At 40.5% G+C, this 24634-nt stretch overlaps 2 protein-coding genes across 2 annotated transcripts in view; one reads left to right on the forward strand and one right to left on the reverse strand.

The window, feature by feature from the left end:
• Window positions 1-1338, reverse strand: part of SLC9D1 (solute carrier family 9 member D1) — a 33580-nt gene extending 32242 nt beyond the window's left edge. Inside the window, exon 1 of the mRNA XM_090128440.1 lies at window positions 1215-1338. The gene's annotated coding sequence lies outside the window, so the exon portion shown is untranslated. The remainder of the gene's footprint in view (window positions 1-1214) is intronic.
• DCUN1D2 (defective in cullin neddylation 1 domain containing 2) lies at window positions 1041-23211 on the forward strand. The gene is made up of 7 exons (XM_031613804.2): window positions 1041-1811; window positions 3821-4037; window positions 5699-5867; window positions 6546-6676; window positions 18507-18589; window positions 21333-21429; window positions 22679-23211. Exons 1-7 carry the CDS (start codon window positions 1041-1043, stop codon window positions 22756-22758), a joined length of 1548 nt encoding a protein of 515 aa, XP_031469664.2. The 3' UTR covers window positions 22759-23211.
• Window positions 23212-24634: the final 1423 nt, after the last annotated feature.

Here is a 24634-nt window from a genome sequence, read left to right on the forward strand (position 1 = left end):
TTTTTAGAGATTACCTTGTTTTAAAAACACTCTACAGAATGCTTAGTCGTCTCACATGATATTAACTTGTGCTTCTTCTTAAAGAAAAGTCATTAAAAATACTATGCCACGATGCCATTGGTCGTTGTACTTCAACCCAGCACCAGAACACATTCTTCCTTTACATCAGTAAACCTCTCATAGTTTTTATCTTAACAATTTGTATCACATCCAATTGTTGTTTATGCAGTCTTAGAAGCAACAACACATTCAATTACATGAAACATAACAAAACAAATCTTAACTGGAAGAGATTAAGTTATATGTTATATGCACGGGCAAGAAACGTTTCTACAGGAAAAAAAAGGACAACGGGAAATGGCTTCAAACTAAAAGAGAGGAGATTTAGATTGGATATAAGGAAGAAGTTTTTGATAATAAGGGTGATGAGGCATTGGTTGCCCCGAGAGGTGGTAGGTGCTCCATCCTTAGAGACACTCAAGGTCAGGCTGGATGGAGCACTGAGCATCCTGATCCAGCCGTAGGTGTCCCTGTTCATTGCAAGGAAATTGGACAAGATGGCCTTTAAGGATCTCTCCCAACTCAAACGATTCTAGGAATCTATGAAAAAAAACATGAGCAGGGCATCCTGGACTTCTGCACACCGCCAGTTTAGATCACCAACCTCGAGGCTGCATTATCTCAACACTAGTTGGTCCTCAGGATTTAAAAATAGACTTATAAGGACACTTACAGTAATAACAGCATCATTCACAAGATTATTTCCCAGAAAGCACTTATTTAAACTACACAGTTTATCCAGGCAGGATAAAATTCAACAAGAATCCATTTCCACCTCTCAGCACCCCCAAGACCACTGACACAGGGAACACGAGCCGGGTTAGACCGTCTTGAGACAGGTTAGTTTTACCCTACCGACGATGCGTTGTTGTGCTAGCAATCCCGCTAGTTACAGTAAAATATCTCACAATATTTAAAAACAAACCAACTCCACACAGCACCACCCCAAATGCAAACCGCGTGCGTGAAAGCGCTGAAAGATGCTCCTGGAACCGCAGCACCCGGGGCCGTGCCCACCGCCCTCCGGTGCGGAACCTCTTCGCGACATCCACGCAGAGGAACCTTCGCAGCCGTCCCGAGGCGGTGTGTTTCCCACCCCCCAAACGCACGGCGGTAACACGCAACCCCCAGGCCCGGCCCTTTCTCGCACCCACCTGAGAGCGGCTCGGGGACGCGCAGGGGAGGAAGGGAGCGGCGAGGAGGAGCTGCGAGCCCCCCTCCGTGCGCCGCGCGGTACGGGGGAGGCGGCCACGAAGGGAAAAGGGAAAGAGGCCGCTGCCCGCCCGCCGCACTCACCTGCGGCAGGGAGGGACGGACCGGGGCCGGCAGCGGCCGGGACGCGACCGCAGCATGGAGCGAGAGGGCAGCGCCAGCAGCCTCGCCCGGCGCGCAGCGGCCGCCCCTTCGCCCTGCGCCGGGGACCGAGCGCCGGCGCGGCGCCTTTAAGCGCAAAGCCGCATGGGAGGCGTAGTCCGGACGCGCCGGGAGCCGCGGGACGGAGCCGTTCCCTCCCCGTGCCGGCAGCTCCGGGCGCGGTGCACGACTGGAGTTGTAGTCCCCGTTCCGGCCGTACCGCTGCCGGCAGGGCCGCGGGCGCGCAGCCCCGAGCTCCGCGTTCCTCTCCCCGCAGCGCGGCCGCTGATAGGCGGCGCCGGCCGGGCCGCTGCGCGCCTGCGCGGGAGGTGCTGGTGGTAGCGGCAGCGGCGGCGGCGCCGGGCGGTGAAGTTGGTCAAAGCGCCGGTGGTAAAATGGTAGGCGGCGGGCGCGGGGGTTCCGGGCGGCGGGCGGCAGCGGGCGGCGGGCGCGGCACGCTCTGCTCCCTTTCCGGCTCCTCGCGCCTTGCGGGCGTTCCTCCGCTCCGTTCCCCCGTGCCCCTCCGGGCTGCCGGGTGCTGCGCCATGCCCGGGCGACCCGGGGACGGAGCGGCGGGGGGCGAGCAGCCGTCGGGAGCGGCCGCTGCGCGCGGGGGCGGCGGGAAGGTCACCCGGGGCGGGCGCTCGGGGCCGCAGCACGGCGCCGCGTTCCTTTCCCTTTTTTGGGCTGCGCTGCCCGCCGCCGCAGAGTCCCTCCGCCGCGTCCCCGGGGCCGGGCCGCCCTCGAGCCCCCGAGGCGAGGGGCTGCGGGAACTGCGGTGCTGCTCCTCGGCCTCTGCCGCCGCGTTCCGCGCTGGGGCTGCTCTTCGGGGGCGCGACCTCCAGAAACGCCCCGCCGGCCTCGCGGAGAACGCGTGGGTTCCCCGTCTCACGCCGTCGGGAATTCCCGGGGCAGCGAGCGGGCAGCCGCGTGTTCTCCTCGAGTGACCCCGCTGCGTGGGCTCCGGCCCCTTGTCGCGGAGCTCTGGCGGCACTGCCCTCGCAGCAGCCGGGGTTCGGTCCGGGGGTATCTTAACGAGAGCTGAAAGCTTGGTGAAGGAGACGATAGTAGCCGAGCAAAAGGCTGTTGAGGGTTTTCTTCCCTAAACGCGTTGTAGTTATTTTCCCTAGTGGGGTTGTTTCTTTACTTCCTCGAAAAGCTGCTTTCCATCTTTCTGCTCGTATAAATTTGAGAAGTGCTAAGAAGGACCGAAGCTCGTACCTAGTTCACGTGACATGTCCCTTGTCTCGGGTCCACCTGCAGTGGAGACGTCCCCGTCCATGTGTGTAGGAGAGATAAGAAGGGCGCCGAGAGCTGCCCCGGCCGCTGGTACCGTGCTCTTCCTCTGATACTTACGGGGCTGGGCCATTGATCTTTTCTGCTGTATCCCATGGCCTCAGCAGCAGAACAACTGCAGACAGCTTTCTCAGGTTACTTCCTTGTTGCACCTGACCGTGTGCGGTTTCACAGAATGAGGAAGTGCTGGAACACACTGATTTAAGTTACCTTATTCTCCTTCTATGTCGACCCATGGTACTAGCAGACTTTCTCCCCATAAAATCCATGCTCCTACCTCTTGGGTTCTCCAGAAACATAGGGATGTGGTGGAGATATGGCTACTGCCATGAGCTAAGAGAAACTCCTTATGGAAACTCCTGTGTAGCACTATAATGGGCTGCTTTGTTGGTTTATGTATTAATAGCATAAATATATATATATATATATTTTTTTTTTTTCAGAGTACATTAAAGTTTTAGGTCATGTTTTTGAGAACTTCTTAGTTTCATTATAGCATTCAGCACGTCTCTGGAATGTGCTTTATTTTCATTTGGCCTTCTGTCTTCTGTTGGCAGAAGTTACGTAAATATGGAAGAAATACTTCTGACTTTTCAAGTGATCATTTAAAAGGATGAAACTTTCCATTAGTGCTAGGAAAATGTCAGGAAAACCACTGGGCAGATTTTTGTTTTCTTCAGTTTACAAAGGACTTGTACAGAACCTGAGCTTCTGTACATTGGGCTTCCGTGGTTCCTTGTTTTTATAAGCAGTGGGCATATTTTCAAAAGATAGGCATATTGTTGTATGATGAAATCTGTGTTTGCTCATATTACGGAACAGAAAAATGCTCTTGCATACGTGAGCAGTGAAGTAGGAATACAAATTGATTACTGCCAGAATTTTTGCTGTTAAAAATGTACGTATAGATGCTGTCATTCCTATTTGCAGAAGAAAATGCTGTCTTTTTAACTGCAGGAGAGCAAGGCTTTTGTCTTCCTGTAATTCTCAAGTGAAGGTTGTCATCAGCAAGAAAACTAAAACCTTTTAAATATAGGCATTAGTAGTAGAATGCTGAAACAAACCTCTGGATTAGCTTCATTGACTTCCCTGCTTCTTTTGCATCCCAAAGCATAAGCTTAAATCATCTCAGAAGGACAAGGTCCGCCAGTTTATGGCATTTACCCAAGCTGGGGAAAGGACTGCTATATACTGCTTGATGCAGAATGAATGGAAGCTAGAAGTGGCAACAGACAACTACTTCCAGAACCCAGATTTGTACTACAAAGAATCCATGAAGAATTCAGTAGACAGGAAGAAATTAGAACAATTGTATAATCGATACAAAGGTAAGGCTTGCTTTTCTTCTCCTGTTGTGGGTGTTTTGTTGTTGTAATTATGTCATTTGGGTGGTATCACTCTAGCTCTTCCCTCTGCCACATTGAAGGAGCTCTGAGGAAAGACTGCGAAGACTTCTGCTATTCACTTTGTGTGTGCAGCACTGAGAGGAGAATGAGAAAAGTGTGATTCTCCAGTAGGAATTTATTTTGAACTCTACAGGAGTGTGTACCAAAGTTGTGTATTGAACACTTAGAGCATTTGAAACCTACCGTGTGGAAATCTTGTCAGCTGCATATGTGGACAGGGGAGTAGAGCTTATTATGGAACTCACTTGATTTACTGCTGCTGGCTGCTATAAGATACGTGGATGATGTACTTTGTGCAGCAAAAGAACACACGTGATCCTGTACTAATATTTGGAAGAGTTTAGTTCAGATATACTAGTATTTCTTTGCTTTGAAATCAAAAAGCATTTCAGGTAATATTGCAGCTAGAAATCTGTCTGAACAGTAAAATAAAAACCCTCAGAAAATTAGTCTTGAAGCTCCATCCTTGTTTTACTCTTTGCGCTTGCCTCTTACTGCAAAAATGGTGTGTCTGTTTGGATAGGCTTGGTAGGAAAACTGGGAAGTGGGTTAAAGGCAGAATTGTTTCTTTGACATTTAATTTTTTTTACCTCATTTCTTAAAAAGAACAGAAAAAATAAAAGGAAAAGATAGTCACATAAGAACATATGTGATCCAGGTAATGATGCTTTTGGAAATCTGGCCATCTGATATGAATACATGCATTGTACTTTGTGTTCTAAAAATTAACTCTAACAATTAATCAACTATGATTTTATGTACTTTTCCTATTAGAAATTGTAGTGTAATATGTGTCATATACGCTTTATCTTCTGTCTGTGCTATGGCTAGCAGCACACCTTTCTAGCACAGATCACATTAAAATTGTAACCTCAAAACTTTCAGAAGATTTTAAAGAATAAAATTAAGGGTTTGATTCCTTGATTTCGGCACACATGCGTTTTGCTTTCAGATTTTCAGTTACTCCCAAAATATATAGGAATGGCATTTTACCTCCCTTAGAACTACATCAGGTTTAGCTTGAGGCCCTGTTATGCTGAGGCATTGTTTGAGCCATGGTGTGGTAACCTTCATAACACGTGAAAACCAAAAATGCTTCAGTCAACTGTGATCTTCAAACAGCTGTAGTGTGTTTTCATCTATCACTATCAGGAAAAATTCTTACTGGGTAGGTTTTTGTTTGGCTGGTTAATAACTTGACAACATGCTAACCAATCAATACATTGCTTTGTGAAGAATTTACCAGCTTAACTGTGTTGTAGATTCAGTCAGGCTTATTTCTTTCTGTTTATTCATGTCTTGCACAGAGCATTATAGAGAGAAGATAACTGTTTTGTTAGTGTTACTTGAGGAATGTAGAAAATAATCACAAGCCAGTTCTTAGGGAAGCTTGCAGAAAACTTGATTCACCTACTGTTATTCTTCAAGGTACTTAGGACTAGATTTCAAGTGAAGACATTTGTGAAGCTTAAGTAAAACTAAAAACTTGGATTTTGCAGCATATCAGAACTGTGCTGATGATGACTATTGGTAATTATTGTTATGAATAATTACAGTTGTCCTTTTTGTATTTGGAACTGCAGACCCACAAGATGAAAATAAAATTGGCATTGATGGAATACAACAGTTCTGTGATGATTTAAGCCTGGACCCTGCCAGTATCAGTGTTCTGGTTGTAGCGTGGAAATTCAGGGCGGCTACTCAGTGTGAATTCAGTAAAAAGGAATTTGTAGATGGCATGACAGAGCTGGGGTAAGTATCCATTTCTGTGTAGTTCAAACTGCAAGGCCTGAGCTCAGTTTCTCATTAGAACATTGAAAAGCTGTTTGTAATGGTGCTGAGCTTAACAGCTGCTAAAGTAGTGTCCTGTCATCCTTACAGCGGCACGTTACTGCAAAACCTTAACGATGGGCTTGGGGAGGTAGAAGTAGAATTATTCTTCCAGTACAGCAAGGAAAAAAGATCTTGTAGAATCATGGCATATCTCAAATTGGAAGGGACCTGTGAGGATCAGTGAGTCCAACTCCTGACTCTGCATGGAACCACCCAAAAATCATCTCAGACCATATGTCTGAGAGCATTGTCCAGATGCTCCTTGAACTCTGCAGCTTGGGGCTGTGAACACTGCCCTGGAGAGTCTGTTCCAGTGAGGTTAATATGGTCAGCTTTAAGAACAGAATAACATCTATTGTTGAATTCATGAACTCATGAAGAGACTGCAAAAGGAATCCTGCTTGGGTTGTGTGCTTATGAAGATCTATGTATAATGTTCCACCTCAATTTCTTTAGTAAAGGTATATGATTGTTCATATTTTTAAAAAGGCTTTCCAAAAAGATCTCCTGTTTTTAAGGTAGCTATTGTTTTGTTATGCTCTGAAACTAATCCTTAAAATAACCAATGGTAAAATAATATAAACTCTTTTGCAACAGGTGTGACTCCACAGAAAAACTAAAAGCTCTATTGCCACGACTGGAACAAGAACTGAAGGATCCAATGAAGTTCAAAGATTTTTATCAGTTTACTTTTAACTTTGCAAAAAATCCTGGACAAAAAGGTCTAGGTAAGTAGAAAAAGTGGGGAAAATATCTAGAGGCAGTGAACTGAATTCCTAATACATCCAGTAACGTAGTTGTGTCATCAACGATTCTATAGTAAAGTTGTTATGGATCATTTCTCCTGAGTTGTCCTCTCTTCCCCGTTCTCTCAGTTAATCTCTTCTTTAATATTCACGTGGTACAGATAATTTAATAGGGATTTCTGTTAGTTTTGATGTTCTCTCCTCTTGTCAAAGCAGTTCTTAGACTCCTGACATAATTTTATGTTTAAAAAAACAAGAAACAAAAACTGAGCTAACGAACTTGTGTCTTCTGTTCAGATTAAAGAAAGAAAATTTCAGTATTAGGTTGAAAAGTGGGAGAAAACTCTGGGCAGAAGTTATTGTCCTTTTTAGCTTTAAACCACAGCTTGTATGTGAAGTGTAAAAAAAAAAAAAAAAAAAAAGTTATGGATTTGGTTCAAAGCTACTGAGTAGAAATATAATATTCAAGTATTTGATAATAATATTCAAGTATTACTTGAATATTCTCTCTAAATTTTGAGATTTGTCCAGATCCATGTCTTGTATTGCTGTAGTAAAACGGATACGTAATTTAATTTCAAGTGTTTTATTCTCAAGAACTCAATATTTATTGTGTTATTTCATCTTCATTGTCCTGTTTGTGTAATGGTTAAGAGGAAGTTTCACTCAGAGAGTGGTGACACACTGGAACAGGTGGATAGTGATAGGACAAGGGGGAATGGTTTTAAACTGAGATAGGGGGAGGTTTAGATTAGATATTAGGAGGAAGTTTTTCACACAGAGGGTGGTGACACAGTGGAACAGGTTGCCCAAGGAGGTTGTGGATGCCCCATCCTTGGAGGCATTCAAGGCCAGGCTGGATGTGGCTCTGGGCAGCCTGGTCTGGTGGTTGGTGACCCTGTACATTGTGGTTCTTTTCAACCCAGGCCATTCTATGAAATGTTTGGGTTTTTTTTATGCCTAGCCACTTTTCTGTGTCTGCATCACTTGATATGTATGTCAATAAGTAGTCTTTCTCAAAAATTGTTGGAAGAGAAGTGGAGTAGAGGAACAGAATGCTGATTTGGGCTTTCTCAAACAGTAGTGTCTGTTCCTCATTCTTTAATGGGAATTACTTTGAATAATGTGGAATGCTTTTAGTCAGTTTCCAGTTTCCCTTTTATCTTTTGCTGCAATTTCTTTTCTCATTATTCTTGTCATTCTTTCATGGGTCACATGCCACTGTTCCAGACACAAAAAGGAAATAGTTACACAGTGGTTCTCAGTAGCTGGTTGGAATTCAGGTTCATCAACTAGTTGTTTGTTTTCTTGCCTCTCTTTATGATGAAGTCTAGTTCTATCAGACCACAGAAAAAAGTTATGGTGGAGGCTGGAGTTTCTGGAACACCTAAAGAAATATTACAAATAGTTTCCTGTTTTAATTGGCTCTATTCCAGCTTGAAAGTCGTACTTGGGAAATATGTCTAAAAAGTTTTTCACCTAGGTCTGTACAAAGAGAGGGGGAGGGAAGGCAGCCCAACCCAGATTATGGAACTGAATGTACTGTTTATTTGACATGAGGAGGAAAAAGGAAATCTACTTGTGTTCCATTACCTTTCTTTATTTGGTACGGAGGCCCTTTCATTTATATGTGCCTTCTCTGTTTGAAAGGTACTTTTTAGCAATAAAACACCAAAATGCCTTTTTGCACTAAAAAAATAAAGTTTTAGTGAGATCAACTATGCAGTACAGAAAGAAAGTGTAAAATATGCTATAGAAAAAGTTGATTGGAACTGTTACTGGTGTCAGGTTTGAGGAATTATAATAATTCTAGCAATACTTACAATGTCTTAATTTCAAGTGATGCCTAATTCACAGTAACTTGGGGGTGTTTTTGCTTAAGCTTTGTTTTGCTAAGGTGACTCCAGATAATAAATCTAAAAGCTATTTCTCTTATTTCTATGGAGATGCAATTTTCTGTCCAGTGTGAACTTGGACTGCCATAAGTTGAGTAGAAAAAGGATATGAGCATGCTGTTGTCTAATGCATGCATGTTGTCTAATATGGCATTTTGGGGTTCTTCAGGTCACTGATAGCTTAGACAAACAAAAATTGACACCTCACAGGTTTGGAATTGGAATTATCTCAAGAAATGCTGTTACACTCAGTGGAGCAGAGAAGTGGAGGAAAAGAAAATAGTGTTGTTTATTTCGTACTGCTTTCTCCTCTGATTATTCTGAGAGTGATTATTGTTCTCTTTCAGCAGAAAGCTTTTCAGCAAGGAAAAAAAGTTCAGTCAGTTGCCCTCCAAGAACATTTCTGTGTGCTGAGAGCTCTAGTCTTTTCAGCTGCCTCTAATTTGGATTAGATAGTTTTTATTGCATTGTATATTCTGTACACTTTGTATTTTCTGTCTGTTTGTCTTTACTCATTCTCTCCACAACTATATGGAAGCATGTGATATTTGAGTCCCTATGACTGCAAGGCGTATTGTCGAGGAGATGCAGGAACATATCTCATTGATAGACAAAGCCTGCTTCTTTCTTAATCCAGTGTGGAGCTGGTAGAAACATCTCTCTAACTCTGTCTAGATCCTTTTAAAGTGCAGATCTCTTCTTCCTTTCCATGTGCAGACTAGATGACATACAGTGCTATGTAAATATAGGATGCTCCTAAGCTATTGTCCTAGCTGCTTACCTTATTGTTTTTCTGATGGTGTACTCCAGTGATAGTGTTTGCCTACCCATTTCCATACATTCACATTTGAATTATGGCTTGAAGACTGTGAGCTCAGTAAGCTTACAGGAAAAAATAAAAGTGAATAGAATTAATAAAATGGAAATAACAAAAACAGTTATTTCCTGCCTTCAATTGGGAAATATTTTAATGTGATTTTTCTGAGGCTTGAAGTATCCACTTCTTCCTCTTACTACACAGGGAACTACAGGGAACTTAAACCATGAAAATCTGGTAGCTGTTGCACTTATTGCTTAGGGCAGTGACCTGCAGATGGAAAGAATTTCTTCGTTCTCAGGTATATATATGATCTGTGAATACTCCTATTTGACAACTAGTGTCAGTGACAAACTGATGCTCTAGTAGTGAATCAAGTTCTTTGCTTGATTTTTTTAAAATGTTTTTTATTATTGTAAAAAAAATAAAAGCATCTGTTGTTCACTGTGTTCAATGGTATGCTAGCAAGACATCTTCAGTTTCAGTAGTTATCTGCAGAGTTTGGGGGTCTAATTGGTGTTGGTTCTCTGGCTGAAAAAGTTGGGCAGCCACTGCCTTTTCTTAATATATTCTTAAATTTCTGGCAGCAGGTCTTGTATATACATGACAGTGGTTATCTATGGTTAGATTTTTTCTATTTTTTTCCTATAAATTAAATCTATGTTCCTGAGTTCTGAGCCTCAGTACTTACACATCTAGCATAAATACGTATACAAGCATTTCCCTACAGTTAGTAAAGCTTCTTACATATCTGGAATATCTGTGTCTTCCCTTACTCTCTAGACTGATTTAAAAACAAATATGCTGTAATTAAAATAAATAAATAAATCTTCCAGATTGTCTATTCTTTCCTTTGCAGTCCGATTGATCTAACTTTCTCATCTTGTAGTTAAGAAAAAAGTTAGCATTCCCTGTGCCTTAGATATTTTGCTCCTTGTTTTACAACTCAGTATTGTTTTTTTAAATGTTAACACTGACAATATCTGCATTTTGTGGTCTATTATTTTACTTGTTTTCTGCAGAACTGCAAAACACTCTCTTGATCCTTGTCTTCAATTTTGCAGTTGATTATTCCTACTAGCTGTATTACTTTGCACTTCTCCTTAATGAAGTGCTCCCTGTTCAAAGTATTTTGGGGTGTTTTTGGTTTTGTTGGTTTTTTTTTTTTTCATTTTGTGCAGATAACATTTGAATTATAATCCTGTGTTCTACCATGCTATGCTTTATCTAGGTTTTGTATAGGTGGTAGATTTTATTAAGATTTCCTTTGTTGTATCATCTGAATTACTTATGTGTTGGACAGTGTTAGATACAGGACTGACTCCTATGCATGAGTCGTGTTTTCCTAGTTTGGAGGAGAACAATTGAGAATTAACACTTCAGTGTGGTCTTCTAGAAGCACCTTTTGATTTCTATGGAGTCTAAAATATGGTGGGTAGCAGTTTGAGTTTGTTTCAGTGTGCTGTGATGAATTTTGCTGTGTCCAACTTCGCTTTTGTCATCAGTGCTTTCAAAACTGAAGTTCTAGAAGTTCTTTTGGGGATTGCTGTCAGTTTTCAGTGAAACTTTACCTGGAGCGTACCTCTGGGGGAGGAAGAAAACAAATCAAAATGTTCATATGTCCCAAACATTTCTTTTTTAGGAGACAGCATTTTTTATTTATTGACATTATTTATAAGGAAGGAAGTAGAAAGGAATGGAAGGACTTCTTGGTGATGGATAAAAAGAAGAATTTTAGTGGTACCTGATATAGCTTTTTTCATGGCGCAGTGAATTTCACTGCAGGAAAGCAGTCCTGGCTTTTTTTGGCAGTTTTGTGTTGGTTTTATTTCTTTTTTAGAACAAGCTGTCTTCTACTGCTTCTTTAATTTCTTTTTATTCTATATTCTCCTCAGAGCAAGAAATTCTGCCTTTACATTATTAGCTGGGAGGAATCCTCTCTAGTACATTCAGTTGCATTGATTCCATCTTGCCCCAAAGTAGGCACAGAGTTCAGTGTTCATTCCTAGAGGTAGGACTGCCTTTTATATAAGTCTCTTTCTTTTCCATGGTTTGGTAATACCAGGGAATCTTTCTCTTTATATCTGCAGCACTTCTGTCTCTGCAGTCTCATCCAGCTTGAATTCCATTTATTTTTATTAGCTTAATAATGTTAAGTAGTATGCTTCAGTCTCAACATAGGCACTTTTAAAGAAGTGAAAGTAGTCCCAGTCCCCTTAGGTGATAGCTCATGTAAGTAGTGAGATGCAGGAAGCAAAAGCATATTACCAGGATTTCCTTTAAAACAGAAGAGCAGTGTTCTGATTACAGTGCTTAGGATCCAACTGTCAAGTCTCTTTCAAATACGTCTGAATAGATTTAATTATTGTCTAAGAAAAAGGTGTCTGTTTATGTGAGTGTTAAATCTATTGCTCTCCGAGTAGTGGACAGAATTTGGGAAAAGAGAAGTTCCACACAGCAGTGCCATCTCAGTGGCTGCAATTGAACCAACAGGCATAATATTTGGATATGTTAAGGCTCATCTGAGTGCTTTGTATTTTTTAGGTAATGTGAGAGGCACGGTTTATTAAAGTCCAGTTTTCCAGGAGACTTTGACAAAGAATTACTATGGATAACTGGTTCTGCCTGTTTAGTCTGCTTTCTCATAGTCTTGCTACCGTATATGCTATAATAATTCTTAAGCTTTGCCAAACATACTTGGAGATCTTTATCTCACCTTTTACTCCAAGTTTTAGCCTTTTCAACTACAGTCAGTGAAATTTTGCATCCTAGCTCGTCTGATTAAAGAATAAGATTACACATCTTCAGTCATGCTGTGTACAGAGCAGTCGATATTTCCATGGACACTGTTCAAGCTCAAACCAAGGCTTTAGCTCCGTCTTTCCTTTCGTTTGTTTTGTTTTTGAACCTGGTACTTATTGTGAGTCTCTTAATGGATCTGCCTTTTGAACCTCAACAAGATTTGTTCAAGACATTCCTCATGCTCAGGACTTTAACTACAGTTTGTTTCAGCACAGTGGAGGAACTTAACCCGTTCCTTCACAGTCTTCAGCTTTCAACATGGAAACAAAAAGATTTGGTCCTTCATCACTCCTTTGTGGTCCCTTCACCTACTTACTGGCTCAAAAGGTTGTGCTTCCTTCTCTCTGCCAGTTTCCTGGGATCAAGCAAGACATGATACATGAAGAGGGCATTCAGACTTGAATCAAATGTTACCTCAAGACCAGAAGAATGACTATCTTTGCATCCGGTATGTGGACTTCAAGGAGGTTGCATCTTCTATGAGCAGATGAGTATAATGTGCTCTTTTTAATTGAAGCAACATCATCTTTAGCTTTCATCATAGCATTATCTCAAGTTTGAGAGTCTTTAGAGAAGCTTAGACATTACACGAGGATATCATTTTCTTTCTTGCTAGTTATCAACATTTCCTTCACTTTCTATGAAGAATTAGATTGATCCATTTATAGAGTGCTTGTAAGAGTGAGTAGATGAAGTTAATTTGTTGAATTCCCTCAATTTCTTCATGTTTATTTTGGAAGAGGTCTGCGAATACTGTAGGTGTTTGAATAGCCTTGGTCTGTCTGTATGGTCTTTGTTCTATTTTTGTTTGGTTTTTCATTCTGAAAACACCTGCAATTTAAGAGAAATTTAGTATAGAACATGGTGCTCTGATGAAAAAAGGCTTATAGTGGCACCAAAGATGTGGTATAATTTCCAGTTCTAGTAATGCCTTGTTGATTCTTTTACTCAGATTTGGCTCTTAATTAGGATATGTATATCCAGACAACTTTAAGTCATCAGTTATTGTTTGTTTGAACTGCACATGGAGAGATTTGGAAAGACAGGAGGATGATAAAACTGGCTATAATCAGATTTATTATCCTGCACTCAAAGTGACATTTAGATAGTTATCTTCTTCTAAGCCTAGCTCACATTTAGAAGCAGTTTATCTGATTTTGTACAGCTGATGCTCAAGATGAGCACGAAAGGTTCCTAATGGAATCAGTCTGCTTCAGCATGGCTGATACTGAGATAGAGTTAATAAGCAGTCAGACCCTACTGATTCCTGCAGAGATCTTCTGAAATCCACATGCTGTGATTCACCATGTCTCCCCATCCACCAGAGACTTAATTCTGATGCTGTGCATTGTGTCCTCAAACACAGCACTGGGGAGCTCCTGGCTAATGGTTTTGCCAGAGATAAATGGGTACAACTCAGCTGGATCCTGAGTTAAGCCAATTCCAGTGTTCGTTTCGTACTCCTCTGCTTCTCCCCTTCTCTCTTCCTTCTGTGAGAGTGCTCCTAATTGTAGATAAGGGTTGTCGTTTGCTCTAAACATTGGACAATTTGCTGAGGGGTTTCCAGGTTGAATCCTAATGGTGTTTTTTTTGCTATTCTATGTAGATTTTATTTGTATGTAAAGGAAAAATATTATGATTAGGAAATAAACTATTTTTTTGTCCATATCCTCAGTAATTTGGAGGCCCAAGAAGACTTAAAATTGTTCAGAGATAAGGAATCAAGGAGTCAAGTAACTCTCTGAGTCTTGCAAGTATTCATCTGATGGTTTTTTTTGGTGAGGATAGTATGATAGTTTAGTTCCTTAGATTCACGCTTTTTTCCACTGTTTCTACATCTGCACCAGTTGTTTGGTTTTTTTTACACAATGCCCAGGAATTTTATTGAAAGAAAATAATTATTTGTGCAATGTAGGTTTTGTTTTAGCTTTATAGATGTATGATTTATTTATTTATTTATTTTGCTTGTAACCACAGTAAGGAAACACGAGGAAAGAGATCAAATATATTAATCTAATGATCTTTTAGGGCAAATTACATGACTACAAGGAAAGCGTCTGAAGTTCAGTCTCTCATAAAGGTTTAATATAATATTATAGGCAGTGGAATGATGGAATAGATTTGTCTTGCATTTGTCTGGATTACTGTACCTAACATAGCATAAAAAATTAGACTTTCTTGGATACTCTTATTTTCAGAGATGTAGAATAAGATTTGGTTAAAGCAGTGAGGAGAGAAAATCTCAAGTGAAGGAACTCTTAGCTCTGAAATTTTCATTTCAGACTCCTCTGTTTTTTTTTCTTGTTTGTTTTTTAATCTTTATTAACTTATCTAATAAAAACAACTCTTTCCTCCCGTGATCTTTAAGTCCAGCAGGCGACCGGATTCAAGTTGGGTCGGTACTGGGGCCTATCTTGTTTAATATCTTTATTGGTGACCTAGATGAGGGGATTGAGTGTACCCTCAGTAAGTTTGCAGATGACACCAAGTTGAGAGGTGGTGTTGATCTGCCTGAGGGTAGGGAGGCCCTTCAGAGGGACCTGGATAAGCTGGATTGCTGGGCTGAGGTGAATGGGATGAGGTTCAACAAGGCCAAGTGTCAGATCCTGCATTTTGGCCACAACAACTCCATGCAGCGCTACAGGCTTGGGGACGAGTGGCTGGATGATTGTGAAGAGGAAAGGGACCTGGGGGTGTTGGTTGATGCTCAGCTGAACATGAGCCAACAGTGTGCCCAGGTGACCAAGAGGGCCAGCGCCATCCTGGCCTGCATTAGAAATAGTGTGGCCAGCAGGAGCAGGGAGGTGATCATCCCCCTGTACTCAGCACTGGTGAGGCCATACCTTGAGTACTGTGCTCAGTTTTGGGACCCTCACTACAAGAAACACATTGAGGCCCTGGAGCGTGTCCAGAGAGGGGCAACAAAACTGGTGAGGGGTCTGGAGCACAAGTCCTATGAGGAGCGGCTGAGGGAGCTGGGATTGTTTAGTCTGGAGAAGAGGAGCTCAGGGGAGACCTCATTGCACTCTACAACTTCCTGAAGGGAGGTTGTGGTGATGAGGGGTTTGGCCTCTTCTCCCAGGCAACAAACAGGACCCAGGGAAATGGCCACAAGTTGTACCAGAGGAGGTTTAGATTAGACATGAGGGAAAACTTATTCTCTCAGAGAGTGGTCAGGCACTGGAATGGCTGCCCAGGGAGGTGGTGGAGTCACTGCCCTTGGCAGTGTTCAAGAGGCACCTGGATGAGGAGCTGCGAGATATGGTTTAGTTTGTGGTAGCAATGGTAATGAGAAAACTAGATGATCTTATAGGTCGCTTCCAACCTTGTGATTCTATGATTCTGTGTTACATTCTTAGTTAATTTTCTGTTTTGCATCTGAAAGTGGGGTAACACTACCAGATACTTCCTATTACAAAAAGTCCTGCCCATACAGTTAGTTGAGTACTCTTTGAATACCGAGCATGGGGCTTTTTACAAGCTGTTCAAAGTCTTTCACAAAGATGACTAGTATAACATAGAAAAGCTTTACTGATAAGAAGATAATGATTTGTTTCCAACCTCTCAAACATGGTAGACTATACTGTCATAATGCACAGAAAATAGTGTGCCAATTACAGATTTTATGGATAACTGTGCCTAATATTGAAGTATTCCTATAAATCTTTTTTTATACTGGCCTCCAAATTAGCTATTTTGTTTTCTGCCTATTTTTTCGTCTCATGTCAGTAATTTAAATGAATTGGTTATTGTATTCTGACAGCTTCAAACATAACTGCATAAACAGCTCTGTTGGTAGTGCTGTCTGAGAGAGCTGGAAAGCTCTATTTGGCAGAGGGATGACAAGTGAGTGCTGCAATCCCAGAGTGCTGTTTTGGCACAGCAGGTCTAAATGAACTTAATTTCATGTCCCTCATAAATCCTACTCTCCAATCATTTCCTTGCAATCTGATGATTATCTGTTTTCTTGCTTCCTTGATTACTCGTGTGCACAGTGACTTCATTCTGCATATACAAAATCAGAGCAAAAGAGTAAAGAACTTGGTCTAATTTCTAGTTTTTGTTGTTGGTTTTTTTTAATTTAAAAATCTACTCATGAACATTTTTGTTAACAAAATAGACATTTGGTCAAATCTTGAAAGTAGATACAGTCTGCCTAACTGGTAATGTTCTTTCTCCTTCTCCACAAGTTGTGCTAGTTTGTTATCTCTGGTCCTTGCTTAGATCTTAGTTTCCAGAGGTTCATAGGTTCGTGCAGCTATCTTTTCATTTCCAATTCTAAAACTCATACACTGTTTTTTGTACAAAACCAGCATAGTTACAGTTTTGTTTTGTCTTTTATAATTGATGCTTTCATAACTGTGCAGCACTGAGATACACTTTCTTAAGACTGCATAAGAAATTCCCATCTTGCAAAAGCATCTTTCTGTGGGATGCAGAACTCATGGCATGAGGCTAGAGAGGTTGTGGGGTGTCCTCCCTGGGGATCTCCAGCTGCTGCCTGGCCATGGCCCTGAGCACCCTGCTCTGTGTGCCCTGCTGGAGAGAGAGTGGGCCTGAGCGACCCAGAGAACCCTGCCAGCATCAGCTAGCCAGTGGTTATGTGAAGGTTTTTTTCCCTTTTTTATTTATGTTTCTGCTTTAATCTTATAGAGCTGTGCTCACTGTAGCAAATAAAGGAACTCCACAGCATTACAGTTTATTGGTACTGCTGTCAGCAGCCTGATGAGGAACTGAATCCTGTAACAGAATCTGAAGGCCTGATTTCTTCCAGATACTTTTAAGATTGATGCCTAAACTAGCACCATTACCAAAAGGGACAGTCCATTTGTTCCAGTATCTCTTTGCATCGGTTCATGACCTCCTCTTTCCTTACTTTTTTTTTTTTTAAATTACTTCTGACTGTCTTTGCTTCTCTGCCTGTACATTCTTCCATTTTTCAAGGAGTATTTCATCAGAAATATGTAAACTCTTGTGCTATGAAAGTGTTTTTTCATCAAAGTGCATTTTGCTTGATGCTTGCCAATGCTTACAAGTTCCGTTTGGAAAAGTTGAGTCTGCATAATGAAGCCTGAGTGAATGGAATCAAAGCCAGACATTTCACAGTGTGGTTTAGGAACTCATAAGATTATTTGAGTTTCTCCCTTCCGTTCCTTTTGCTTTTCATTTGGAATAACAGATATGAATAATTAATTTGCATCTCTATCATCTTAGTCTGGGTTCCGCTCTCTATGAAACAGGTGTAGAAAACTGGCTGTGTTGAAATCTGAACTTCTCTTTCAGGTATAAAGCCAGGTGACACCGACTTTTGCTTTGTAATAGGACATCCACAGTTCCAAATACCATACTCCCCTCTTAAGGGCAGGCCAGGCTTCCTTTACATCTGCTACTACCATAGTCTTTTCTGTTAAGTTTCATACTTGGTTTATACTTAACCTACACTAAAAGCACCAATTGAAAGCATTTTGTGGTTTAAGAAAGGATGTGCCTTTATTTTGTGGTTGCACAACAACATGTGAATCTGTGACAGTGTTATCTGTGAGACTGGGGCACAAGCAGTTAGGTATTGTGTTGCTGAGAAATAGGCCTTCAAGAAATTCTTTTTCTACCCTTATCCAGCATCTAATATTGCTCATCCTTTTCCACCTGAACATGTGGCAGTGCATCCTCCTGGTGGTATGCATGAGCTGAGCCCTGCTGTTAGATTGTGGTGTAGAATACGATCTGATTTATGGATTTAAGTTTTCAGCTTTGGTTCTGGGTGTTCTTCTGATAAATGATTCTGGAAGAAGAAAATTGTATTGCTGTAAGGGCTGCTGTAGAATTATTATGCCCAGAGAAATAGTTTTTCCATTCCCTCTTGTCTTTTAAAATCCCATTCCAGCCATGCATATCTAAAATGTGATAAACTTACAGTAATTGGCACCTGCAAACTTCGGTGTTTGGGTTGCTGTCAATATTTGCCTCTCTTTTGCTTTAAGTCTGTGGGCAGGTTTATTGATAACTGGTGTGTTTTGTTTCTGGAGCTTAATTGCATCTTTAACCCAGCACTGCTGGGCAGTAATGGAAAGACTTTAATCTTTAGGACTGTAATGTTCAATATGCAGTTTTTACCATGACCTCGCACCTTCTGTCTTTTAGATCAGCAAGCACCTTTTTTTTTTCTGTCAGCTCTAAAAATTTTAGAATAATAATTCATTTATATTGTAATGTATTGGATGTAGCATCATGTAACTGTAGCAGATCTATTGCTTACAGTGTAATGTAATATTTGATGGTTTTGCTTTCTGTCTTGCAGATCTAGAAATGGCAATTGCATACTGGAATTTAGTCTTATCAGGAAGGTTTAAATTTCTAGATCTTTGGAATAAGTTCTTGTTGGTAAGTACACAGTTTATTCATCTCCGACTGTTGTAGTCCACAATAGTCTGGCTTATATGAATGGTACTGTGCTTGCAATAAAGAGAGACTTTCTAAATGCCTCCTTTTGAAGTTCTTCCTTTTTGTAAGCTGATATAAGAGAGTCTTAGACCAAGCGAAAATAAATCTTCTTTATATAACTTTCTAGTGGAGAAGAAAGCAAAAAAGATGTAGCAAAGCAGTAGTGCATTCTGCTTGCTTAATCTTGTATCCTCCTACTTACAATAACTTCTGCATGAAATGAGGCCATAATTGTAGTTTGAACCTGTGTTGTCTTTACTCTCAAGACAGCTGTGATTATTGTTAGCCACATTTTTTTACCATGCTCTGCCTTTAGTGGTATTAATGCATAAACTGTTTTGTGTTGTTTTTTTAAGTCAATTCTGTTATGACTGACTTAACCTGAGAGGCAACTTTTTAGCAGAAGATCTTTTTCAGAGTAATTATTTTGATTCACTTTGGATAATAGCTGTGAACTGATCTTGACAACTTTGTATTATCAGTGCAGTTCTGTAGGCAGTGTAGTAAAGATGTATAAATTAAACTTCAGAAATTACAAAATGTTCTTATTAAAGAAGTGATCTATTCATCCATACTCCATTTCTATGTACTTGCAAAAAATGTATGATTTATTTTAACTTTTCAGTTTGATTTTTATCAGTAGTTCAGGAGAATAAAAAGTTTCTTCTATACTTATTTCTATATTTTTCAAGTGTGTACCTTTCATAATACTTGCTTTATTTATTTTTCTAACATTTTTGGGCAGTATATTTTCTTCACTGATATATGTATCAATTTCATTGAGAGAATCTATGAAAATATTTTACATTTTAACTGCCTTAATTCACTTAACACTTAAAACATGTACATACATATATACAAAAAGTTCCATTCAATGTGATCAAGTTTGTTACAACAAACAGTTCTACAGAACTAGCAGTACTGATGTTATGTTATAGAGTGTCTTATTCTGCTACAAACATTTAACCTGAACCAAAACTTTTGAAGAAATGCATGGATGGGGGAAAAAAAAAAAAGACCTAAAAAAGCAGCAAGCTAAGAACTGTTTATGGTGTTATATTTTTGTTTGCTTGTTTGTTTTTAAGGAGCCTTTTCCAGAAGACAGTGTGTTTGCTTGTCATATCTTGACTGAAAACAATGATATTTGGTTTGTGTAAGAGTGCATGTTTGCTGTTGCATTGGATGTCAACTTCATTTTGCTCAAGTTCCAGGTTTTTAGAAATGCAGTTTGTTAGTGTTGGTGATTATTAATGCTTTTTTAAAAAAGCATTATAGAAAAACCCACTCCACTGAGCCTGTTTTTACATGCAGTTACAATTTCCTGCTGCAAATCAGATTTAGGTTTCAGGAGTCAAATTGAATTTCCAGTTAATCACCCCTGCTGACTTCGAGTAATGTAGCAGTATCAACAGATGAAATGATCCTATAGCTCACAATTGCTTAGATGTTGTGGTTCTTCACAGTCTCTTCCATACCATGTTTCTGCTGCTTTCATTTCAAATAATTGTGGCACATTATTGACCATCCTTTATGAGTTGTTTCTGTTTGCTAAGCTGGCAGAAAACACATCCAGCTAAAACTACATTTTTCTTTCTCCGGGCTAATCAGGAGGTTTCTCATGGGGTCAGACAAGTGCCAGAGCTTGCTCAGATTGTTCTGCAGAATTCTGTGGCTGCTTGTGGTGTGGAACAGAAAGGATGGAAGGAGAAGACAGGGCTACTTATGGCCAGATCCTTGATCCAGTTGATCAAGTTGGGGCTGGTATAGGGAAGTGAAGTAAGGTCTTAAGGTTCTGAAGGGGATTGAGAGGAAGAAAGAAAGAGAGTGGAAAGGCTGACTAAAAGCTGAGAAAACACTGACTAGAACTGAAGCTTTTTGGCATGCTGCTCAAACTGGCCAGACTGGAAACTGTTCTGTGTGAATGATGCAGGCACATACTAGAAATTAGACTAAGATGTGGTAATGGAGAATAGAAGTGGAGCAAATGCAGATGTGCACTACAGTGAAGGAATAGAATCATCACAGAATGGTTTGGATTGAAAGGGACCTTTAAGATCACCTAGTTCTAATCTCCCTGCTCTAGGCAGGGACACCTCCCTCCAGGCCAGGTTGTTCAAAGCCCCTTCCAGCCTGGCCTTGAATGCTTCCAGGGAGGGAGCATCCGCAGCCTCACTGGGCAGCCTGTTCCAGTGTCTCACCACCCTCACAGTAAAGTATTCCTTCCTAATATCTAGTCTAAATCTACCCTCTTCCAGTTTAAAGCCATTTTCTCTTCTCCTGTCACTACCTGCCCTTATAAAAAGTCCCTCCCCAGTTTTCCTGTAGGCCCCTCAGGTACTGGAAGGCTACTTCAAGAAAGTCTGAGATTATGGATCCAGATTGTAGTCTTCTGGGAGTGAAAGGAGAAAGGCAGGTGCAACTGTAACTGTATTGAAAAGACAGACTAGGTAAAGGTAGGATGAAAAGGCTCAAGTTGAAGTGGTTGGGCAATGAGATCCGTAACTGGAAGTGTAAAGTACATGCTTTCTTTCTTTTCTACCTTTTTTAGTAGCAGTTTATTTTGTAGTTTCAATTTATTAAAATAAATAATTGTAAACTACCTGTTTTTGTGTGTGTCAAAATAAAATACTTCTGTGGAATTGATGAATAGATTATATTGAACAGAAACCTTCTTCTTTTATAGGAACATCATAAAAGATCAATTCCAAAAGATACTTGGAATCTTCTGTTAGACTTTGGAAATATGATTGCAGATGATATGTCCAACTATGATGAAGAAGGTAAACAGTATCTGAATATCATCAAAAATTGATACAGCATTATTAAAATATTGCTTTAAATGATAAACAGTATAGAATCATAGAGTGGTTTGGGTTAGAAGGGACCTCAAGGATCATCAAGCTCCAGCCCCCCTGCCACATGCAGAGCCACCAACCTCCATATCTAATACTAGACCAGGCTGCCTGGGGCCCCATCCAATCTGGCCTTGAACATCTCCAGGGACGGGGCATCCACAACCTCTCTGGGCAGCCTGTTCCAGTACCTCACCACTATCTTGAAGAACTTTCCCCAATATCCAACCTAAATCTTCCCTCCCTCAACTTAAAACCATTTCCCCTTGTCCTGCCGTTATCTACCCTTTCAAAGAGTTGACTCCCCTCCTGTTTGTAGGCTCCCTTTAGGTACTACAAGGCTGCAGTGAGGTCACCCTGCAGCCTTCTCTTCTCCAGGTTGAACAAGCCCAGCTCCCTCAGCCTGTCTTCATAGGGGAGGTGCTCCAACCCTCTGATAATCTTTGTGGTCCTCCTCTGGCCCTCCTCTCCAGCAGCTTTCTTGTACTGGGGGTTCCAGATCTGGATACAGTACTCCAGATGGGGCCTCATGAGGGCAGAGTAGAGGGAGACAGTCACCTCCCTGTCTCTGCTGGCCACCCCTTTTCTGATGGAGCCCAGGTTACCATTTGCTTTCCAAGCTGCAGGAGCACACTGCTGGCTCAAGTTAAGTTTTTCATCTGTCAGGACCCTCAGGTCCTTCTCTGCAGGGCTGCTCTCAAGGACTGCTCCTTTCAGTCTGTATGGATGCCTGGGATTCCTCCGGCCCAAGTGCAAAACCTTGCACTTTGCTTTGTTGAATCTTATTAGGTTCACCTGGGACAACCTCTCAAGTCTGTTGAGGTCCCTCTGAATGGCATCCCTTTCTTCTACCATGTCAGTCGCACCACTCAGCTTGGTGTCATCAGCTTGCTGAGGGTGCACTCAATTCCATCATTGATGCCACTGATAAAGATGTTACCTGTTGCCAAAACATTAATGATTAAAAACTTGCTATAATACATTGATGGAAGTTATATCATGGTGTGACAATATCTTTACAGGTAATATCTGAAACTGTTATGGTACAAGTGTCACAGTATTGCAGTACTGAGATACTGCTAACTGCAAAACTGTATGTCTTTTTTTTTCTTTTTAGAGACTATGCCAACTTATTGCCAATAGTAATTAATTTCTGAACTGCATGCCTTCTCTTTAGGAGCATGGCCTGTTCTTATAGATGATTTTGTGGAATATGCACGACCGGTAGTCACAGGAGGAAAGCGTAAATCTTCCTAACCACAGACTCATCAACATGGACTAAATGCACAGTCTGAACTGCATTAGGTAATGAAGATTTGTTGGCTGATAGCTATGCACATTGTTGCTGATTTCAGTCATGGTGAAATTCCAGAGACAAAACAGAAATTCTTCCTTTCTGCCTAACGAAAATGATGGTTGAGTTGTGGACGTTTCGTGAACAAGCTCAGAAGATGGTCCAGGCTGATTGCAGGCTATTGGCTTCAATTATTGTACTGGTTGTATCATATAGGATGTAGATTTTGCATGATTTTATACTTTGGAGAAGTTTAACTAGAGGCCATTTTATTATTGAAGTTTTGACAGCACAGCATGCCATTGAGTTCATGATCCAAAGTGAACACCAGCAGTCAAATAAACAGAACTGTATTATATTGTACCTATATTAAAGGCAGTATTTGTGGTATATAAATTAAATCCCTAAATAAAACTTACGCAGCATGTTGTGTTTTTATAAAAGTTAGCTCTGTGGATCTGTCTTAATACAGAATTGTAAAAAACCATGCTTTTTTAATATGTTGCCAGATTTTTAAATTTATATTTGTAAGCCTTAGCTACAAAAATTGATCACATCCAGCCTTTTATCTTCCACTGAGGCTGACTTCCTCATCACTGCGTTTTTGAAGTTCATGCACGTGCATTGCTGAGAAGGAGCTGCTTTACTATCCTGTGTTGTGACTTCAGCTTTTTATTAACCATTTTAAAGTTGACTTTGTGCAACCAAAGATGCTTTCATAATTCATGCTTGATATCGTTATTCAGCTAGTCTTTATGTATTTTTTTAATTTGAAATAATGGATTGGTAGAATATAACTTATAGCCCAAAACATCATCAATTCTAGCAAGATTCAACAACTTAGGAGTGCAATTCCTGACACGTCTCCTAGAATGTAAGCATGAATAAGTCCAGACACTTCAATAGTTGGCTTCTACTTTGGAAATAGTTAGAAGTAAGGAAGTTTCACATTAATGATGTGAAAAAATATAGCATCACTGATCTGAAGGCTAATTGAATTGGATCTGAATGTGTTTTTCTGCCCTCTCAGTAGCTATCTATTATAAAGTGCATAAATGTTAATATCCTTCTTCCCAATGTCTTTCAATGCTTAAGCACAAGATTTTTTACTGGAAATTATTCAACATGTTTTCACACAGGGCTCTTCTAAACACTACCTCATCAAAAAGAGATGGTCATAGCTTCTTTAAAGTTTGTTAAAGCAAAGAGTGGCTAAAGAATTTTTACAGGTATGATTAATACGTGTGCTCTAATCAGAGCTGCATAAATAGAAGAATTTGAGAAGATTTTGCATTAAGTTATATAACATATCTATTTGGATCACATCAGGTAACTTCAGGATTGCATGATCTTATTTCATAATTGTGAGGATATAGAAACTTATAAACTTATAGTCGTCTTCTTAAAAAAAAACTCTAAATATTAGTTTCACGTAAGCAGTCAGCTTTCGTGTATGGCAGCGAAGCCTACAAGAACAAATGTACATACTGCATACAGAGAGTTTACCTTCATTCTTCTTGAGAAAACTTCAGTTGTGCATGATCTTTAAAAAGCAGAGCTAAAAAATTAACAAATTTTCTGTGTATAGGAAGATAGCAGACAAGTCAAAAATGCCAAATAGTCACAAATAGTTATTCGTCTTCTACCCAAAGCAGTTTTTAAATGTTGGATCTTGCATGACAGCCACTAGATGTCAGTCTCTCAGTCTTCAGGTGCTTATCTGTATTGCGCAGGAAATGAACCTGTAATGTAAACACAAACTCTTACTTTCTGATTATATCTTTGAAGGGAATTTGTGGATGTAACTCCAGCATTCTATGCAAGTCAACAGAGATTTAA

This window comes from Phasianus colchicus, chromosome 1 (assembly GCF_987193195.1).
Source record: "Phasianus colchicus chromosome 1, bPhaCol1.hap1.1, whole genome shotgun sequence".
Taxonomy (NCBI): Eukaryota; Metazoa; Chordata; class Aves; order Galliformes; family Phasianidae; genus Phasianus; species Phasianus colchicus.

Excerpts from the sequence above, each read along its gene's own strand:
- DCUN1D2 (XM_031613804.2), top strand. The coding sequence starts at position 1,041 with ATGCTCCTGGAACCGCAGCACCCGGGGCCGTGCCCACCGCCCTCCGGT. Across the intron at positions 1,812-3,820 it reads AAAGCGCCGGTGGTAAAATG|CATAAGCTTAAATCATCTCA; the intron begins GTAGGCGGCGGG and ends TGCATCCCAAAG. Across the intron at positions 21,430-22,678 it reads GTCCAACTATGATGAAGAAG|GAGCATGGCCTGTTCTTATA; the intron begins GTAAACAGTATC and ends CCTTCTCTTTAG.